At 38.4% G+C, this 6,960-nt stretch overlaps 1 protein-coding gene across 1 annotated transcript in view; it reads left to right on the forward strand.

The window, feature by feature from the left end:
* The window catches only part of LOC107089522 (phospholipase B-like 1), a 10,742-nt gene extending 4,191 nt beyond the window's left edge, over positions 1–6,551 (forward strand). The window contains exons 6-11 of the mRNA XM_015382363.1: positions 1–115; positions 2,954–3,154; positions 4,571–4,711; positions 4,783–4,968; positions 6,013–6,119; positions 6,375–6,551. Of these exons, the coding sequence (XP_015237849.1) occupies positions 1–115; positions 2,954–3,154; positions 4,571–4,711; positions 4,783–4,968; positions 6,013–6,119; positions 6,375–6,551 (927 nt within the window). The remainder of the gene's footprint in view (positions 116–2,953; positions 3,155–4,570; positions 4,712–4,782; positions 4,969–6,012; positions 6,120–6,374) is intronic.
* Positions 6,552–6,960: the final 409 nt, after the last annotated feature.

The following is a 6,960-nucleotide window of genomic DNA, read 5'->3' on the forward strand; positions in this document are numbered from 1 at the left end:
GGCCACTCTAGCTGGTACACCTATGCTGCCACTATGCGGATCTACAAACACTGGGACTTCAGGGTGTCCGATGGGCATGTCTCAACCGGGCAGATGTCGTTCAGCAGCTACCCTGGTATGGAGACTCAAGAGATATCACATGTATTTCCTTTATAGGCATCACAAGACATGCAAAGACTAAAGACACAGTACTAAATCACAGATTTCCTAAAGAGGTGAACTTCTTTTCCTATCCATACATTTTTTTTTTTTTACTGGAAATTACAAACAAAGGCATCCTGGGCTTTTTTTTTTTTAGATTTAATGAACACTCTGTGGTGAAGCCACTGCTACTGTAAGTGATTTGTAAAGTAAATGTTAGCTCAGTGAGAACACAAAAGAAAACCAAACATGATTAAATGCATTCCTTTATTGTTTGGTCAGTGGAGATTTAGTCTGTTTTTTTTGGCTAAAGATTTGTTAAGTGCCTCAGGCTGTAAAAAAGCCTCTTATGGACTCAACTCTATCAGAACCAAAGTGGGTTTAAAGTACTATTTATAGAGAGCAGCAGGCAAAGGTAGTCACTTCACTATATTAAACTGAAGCAATCAAACTACTCGGTCCGCTGTGATGCTTAGTCTTAATAATTCAACATGGTTTCTTCAGTGGTTACAAAAACATTAATGGTGACAAGGTTTAAAGTCAATTTTTGTTCATTTTTACCCCTGGATATTGCATCGTCAAGGGTATTTAGCTGTCATGATATGCTGTTGTCTGTTTTTATTTTATTTGCTGATATATCTATGTTTTTTTGGTAAGCTTTTGCCATAATCAATATTTTGTCTTTATAGTTGTTGTTACAGTCTGCATCTTGTATCTTATGTTCTTTCCTATATGTATTTTATGTATTTTCTTAGATTGTTATTCCTTATGCCACTTTGGTTTATCGATCTTTTGTGTTTTCCCTCCATGTTATCTGTGATTTTATCATGATTCACACTGTAATGTCACTCAACATGGGTGAAAATAGAGTTTTTTAAAGGTAAAGTCCAGTCAGCAAGGAATAATCAATGGATCATTATACCGTACCATACCATACCAACTTTATTTATGAAGCACTTTATGCACCGGACAGGACCAAAGTGCTGTACACAATCATAAAATACAATGCAATTATAAAATAGAAAAGATCGAGTATAAAATACATATTAGTATACAAACAGAATAAAACAAAGTGAAACCTCTCAAATTGTGCCAAAAGCTAAGGAAAAAAGACGAGTCTTAAGAAGGTACTTAAAAATAGCAACAGAAGAGGCCTGTCTTATGCTCAGAGGCAGATTGTTCCATAGCTTAGGAGCAGCCACAGAAAAAGCACGGTCCCCTCTGAGCTTGCATTTTGTCTATGGGACCCTCAGAATCATTATACCTAAAACTAATACGTTCACTGTAATTTCATGAATTTAGCATTAATCAGTAAGAAAATAAAAAACAATAATTTTCGTTGTGATCACTGAGTCTGGGAGCGGCCTTTTTTGCCTAAATTTAGTAACACCTCACTCCTGACATCCTCCAGCAGTGACGTCACGGTGTGGTATGCCTAGCGCCATTATCCCCTCTTTACAGGCAAAATCAATGGGAACTACTAGACACATCTGCAATAAACAACATTTATTGAAGATTTACAGAGGACTTCACCATTGAAATCCGCAGGAGCTTTAGTTAAACTGACAATGGTAGATGGATGTTGTAACACATGGGGTAAAAGTGGGAAAAAAAAGAGTTATTTCACCTTTCCGATTCATGATCCTCCACGGAAACATAATATGTAGCCAAAATATATGGAAGAAGAATGTTTTCAAGATCATTTGAATGATAGCGCGTAGTGACAAACACCAGATACAGCACTGGGACTTGATCAACAGCCGATACCGCGCCGTGACGTGACGTCACAAACCTGTAGGCAGCACTAGTGTACTTTGACAAACATGGATGCCTCCAGTAAAGCACATTCAAATCAAATTTACTCTTAATGAAAACACTTATTTATTGAACTGTATGTAATAATTTTATATTTAAAGTACTTTCAGAAGTTTGAATTCTGAATATGACTGGACTTTATTAAAGGACTTCCTTTAATAAAAAAAACAAAAACTGAAGGAGTTGCATAAGAACTAAATGACAATGGGAAACGAGACAGTATAACAAAAGTATCTAAGGAAGAACAATGAGAACCAGTAAACACATCATATACTCAGGAACAGATGGAGAATGACATTAAATACGATTTAATGGGAGATTATGAAGCAGGAGCCTGAGAAACTGAGACTAATACATTAAGATGCTGCTAAAAAAAATGCAAAAAAAACAACAACTGTCAAACCAAGATGAAAATCTAGTATGACACCGAACAGAAATTAACTCGTAATGGCCAAAGGTCTCCCTATCTCAGTTTTTCTGCTCTGTACTCTCCCTCATCTTTTTTGCACCTCCTCTGTATTTAAGCTGCCGGATTTTCATTGTTCCTTGTTGGTTTCTTGTGTTTATCCTGCATTGACTTGAGCTCTCATGTCTCTACGTTTTTCACCATCAGTCCTTCACACCACACCATGTTTTGGTCCTTGTTTAACCTCACAGTAACCAACATTAACTCCATTGTCATCTTGCAACTTCAGGCTAAATCATTTAAACCATCTTAAATGTTCCCATGAAACAATAAAGAAAAAAAAAACTCACAGCCTTATTAAGATTAAGCTCAGTACAAAGGAATTTTGATGTTTTACATTATGGAAGAACTATAAATTAGGTTTCATGTTAAAAAACTTCAGTTTAACCAGATTTGAAACCAGACTTGTATGTTAACATTCCAGTAGACCTTACATGCCAAAAAAAAAAAATAGAAAACTTGATCTGTTTTTGTTTTTCTCATCTCTCACTGGCAACCTTAGATCATAATGTCCTTCCATACCTCCGCCAGGTTTCCTCATGTCTCTGGATGACTTCTACCTGCTTGGGAGCGGCCTGCTGATGACTCAGACCTCTATCGGCATCTTCAACGCCCCGCTGTTCTCTCGACTCAACCCTCACTGCCTGCTGGCTTGGCAGAGAGTCCGCCTGGCTAACGGTCTGGCACACACGGGAGAGGAGTGGGCGCAGATTTTCTCTAAATATAACTCAGGTGGGATGTGAGCCAAAGCTAGAGAAAACTATAGGATCTAAACACATAAATGTCATCTTTGGAGCCTCAGTCTACAGGAAAACAGATAAAAGTAGAGAATTTACCAGACAACAGCTGGATTTGTTGATTTGGAAGCTGATTTCATCTTCTGCATCATGTTGCTATGGGACTAAAGCAAACCAGACTCATCAGTCAGCAGCTTTCCCTCATCATTCAGTTATTTATTAGTTTTAAACCTGAGACTCTATCTTTGAATTCTATTTTTTTTTCTCTTAATTCTTTTTGTGAGTTTGCAACTTATGAGCCAAAAACTTCCCACCTTTTTTATCTTCTCCATCCTAATCCCTCAGGTGCAGACATGACTGTGCTTGTCAGCTTTGCTGTGAACGTCTTATGGAAGAAGCAATCAAAATAGCTGCTTTGATTTCTTTATCGTTTTAGTTTTTCTGGTAAAAACTAAATATACACAAATCTTCATCTTTATAAGGGTTTTACTACTTCTATAGGAATGGTTACAGTTACAGATTTCACCTGAATTATTGAGCTAATTTACATCTTTTGGAAAGGACAGCTTCAGTCATGTAAAAGTTTGTCAGAGACACACACATATTGGGCGTATTATTTAGGGACCAAGGTATTCAACTATTATTAGAAACTCGATTACTGTCAGTCTTGGTTCTGTTATGTTTTCTTTTGAGTAATCAGTTTTACTTTGCTCCATGTTTTCTAGTTTTAGTGGTTTCATTCTTATTTTATTGTGTTTTCTGGTTATTTTTCCATTTTCAGGTTTTTATTTGTTGCCCTCTGCTGCCCTCTTGTGTGCTCTTTTTTCCCTAGCTCCTTTCCTGTCTGCTCTGTTCACACCTGCTCCCAATCTGCTCATTAGTCCTCTCTTTGTTCAGTCTCCCATAAATAAACTCTTTGTGCAGTTCCTCAGTGCTGGTTCCTCGTCTAACTTCCTCCAACTCCGTTTCTCTGAGTCTTCCTCGTCGAGATTGTTTTTTCCCCTGATGTCTCCATGGTTTCTGTTTTTTTTCACTTTTTTCACGTTTGATTTTTTTGGATTCCTGCCTCTGTTGTCATTAAATCATCAAGAAAGTCACCTCTGCCTCCCTGCCTCTGCATTTGGGTCCTCAAACCACAACCAAATCCTGACAATTGCTCCATTCATCATGATACTCTTTTTGCATGTGTGCCTTCTTGAACGTGCAATAAATTTGAAATAATTCTCATTGGTCAACTGGGATGGAAGTAACATTATTTATAAACAATCAGTCCTCTGCATGAGAAGTTCATGAACAAGAATAATATAATATAGACCAAACATTTCTCATTTTTGTTTGTAAAAACTGTAAATAATCTGGCATCTGTTTCCTTCCACTTCAAAGGTTTATGTTTCATTAATCTGGTGTTTAGGTACATATAACAGCCAGTATATGGTGGTGGACCTGAACAAGGTGTCTCTGCGTCACAGTATCAGCAGTGGAGCTCTGACTGTTCTGGAGCAGATCCCGGGGAAAGTGGTCCACTCTGATCAGACTCAAGCTTTACGAAGAGGTAGGAAAAATATCCATCTGTGTCCGGCTACGGCGTCCAGATAGATTAATGCTGCATCTTTCATTTGGCAGGTTACTGGCCGTCTTACAACATACCTTTTCACGATGAGATCTACAACCTCAGTGGGTACAGCATCATGTGGAGGCGATATGGAGAAGATTTCTCCTATGACCTCTGTCCTCGAGCTAAGATCCTCCGCAGGGACCAGGCCAAGGTGTCCGACCTCGGCTCCCTCAAGCACATGATGAGATACAACAGTAGGTGTTTCAGCAACAGCTTAGTTCATATTCCTGACTTACCGCTCTCTTTTTTTGGGTAACCCTGCTTTGAATTAGCCAAAGGCATGTCAGCAAAAAATATTTAAGTGAAAACTGAGCATCAGAAGTGAACCTGGGATGGTTGTTGGCATTAAACACAAATGATCAGGACTGACCATTTCATGCCCATCCCTTAATGGTACCATTAGACCCATATTATAATGGCTGCTTCGTCTCACAAACTTCAGGTTATCTCTGGTTTCTCCACACTAGATTTCAATGAAGCAGGGAAGCTTAATGATGTGGTGAAATGAGGGGTTCTAATCCTGGTTCTGCAGCTATAAAAAATAAAAATAAAAAAGCTGTCATATGTGGACGCACTGTATATACTCTATAGATCCCATGCACCTTTTTCTTCCCTTTGCACCTTCTTCCTCTTTGACTATTTGAGCTGATGTATGACTAAATGTATCCACTGTGAGATCAATAAAGCCAATGAATCAATCAATAAAACATAAGCAAGAGTTTCAAAGGATCTTTCTAAATCTTTGCTGAAACCATGCGATGAAAATTTAGAGTCGCTCTCAAGGCAAAATGCAGGTCCAGGTGGGTACTATAATTTATGGCTGCAATTAATTATTTTGCAAATCAATTAATCTGTTGATTTTTTTTTAAATAATTGTAGAGCTAAAGGTTCCTTAGACCAGGTGAAACTAAAACTATTCCCCTAAAGGAGTTCTTGTTAGAGCATATTGATGGATGAAAACATTTTTTTAATCTTAAATGCAAAATGATTTATAACTTTTTTACAATCTTGGTATAATTGCTGCTCTAAGTGGGTCGCTCTGTCTGCTAAAAGCATGTTTTAGAGTCTCTAAACATTTAATCGATTACTAAATTTGTTGACGATTATTTCAATAATCGATTCATCGCGATTAATCTCATTGTTTCAGCCCTAATGTAAATGTATAGACTGAAAGAAAATATTAACAGAACACTGAATATTTTACTTAAAAGCAAACAGAATTAATGGTTCTATTTCAGACTATAAGAGAGACCCCTACGCCAAGGGCCATCCCTGTAAAACCATCTGTTGCCGTAACGACCTGAGACCAAGGAGGCCACGTCCAGGAGGTTGCTATGACACCAAGGTCAGGAAACATCTTTGAACTGTGGTCAAAACAGATTTTTAAACAGGCACGTGGACAGCTTTGTTCCCTCTCTGATGGGCTGTTGTGCTGATAATGCATTGTTATGAGCACGTTGCAACAGATGAAAGGAAAATGCTCATGTGCAGACTGTATGATATGAACACTCGGTCAGGCGCAGAAATTAAAAACCCAACAGAAACTTCCTCTAAAAAGCTGTACTTTGTTTCCTGCCCTCCCCTCTGTGTGGAGCTGCAGGTGACCGACTACCAGATGGCCTTACAGCTGTCTGCCGAGGCCATAAACGGTCCCACAACGCAGGGGGGCCTGCGTCCGTTCTCATGGCGCTCCTTCAACCTCACGACTCATCAGGGTCTCCCACACACCTACGTGTTTCCTTTCATCACCATGACGCCCACACTGCGCCGGCCCTGAGACACGGCCTCCCCTCCACCTGTTATTACTGAGCTATAACTATAATCCAGGGTGGATGTTGATGATTTTATTAGATTGTTGACAAAAAAAAAATTTTCTAACATTTTTCTTTTATTTAACTGTTATTTTCTAAGTCTTTTCAGAGATAGGAGCTTCACATGAAGCTGTTTTTAATGTGAAATTAATTATTAATAATTTATTATAAATGTTATATTGTTTTGTCCTGACTCGTGTTCGGTTGTGTCTGTGTATATCTTCCTTTCTGTGCCTCTGATTCCCCTTGGGGTACAAACTGCTCCACCGTGCAAAAAAGCATTACTTTTAACAAACCTGAATGAAATCTGTTTGTTTACATAAGTGTTATGAATATGTGTTGCACTGAGTTTTTTCCCCCCAGGCTTCTGCTGTC

The sequence above is a fragment of the Cyprinodon variegatus genome, unplaced genomic scaffold (assembly GCF_000732505.1).
Source record: "Cyprinodon variegatus isolate N-32 unplaced genomic scaffold, C_variegatus-1.0 Scaffold256, whole genome shotgun sequence".
In the NCBI taxonomy this organism is placed as follows: Eukaryota; Metazoa; Chordata; class Actinopteri; order Cyprinodontiformes; family Cyprinodontidae; genus Cyprinodon; species Cyprinodon variegatus.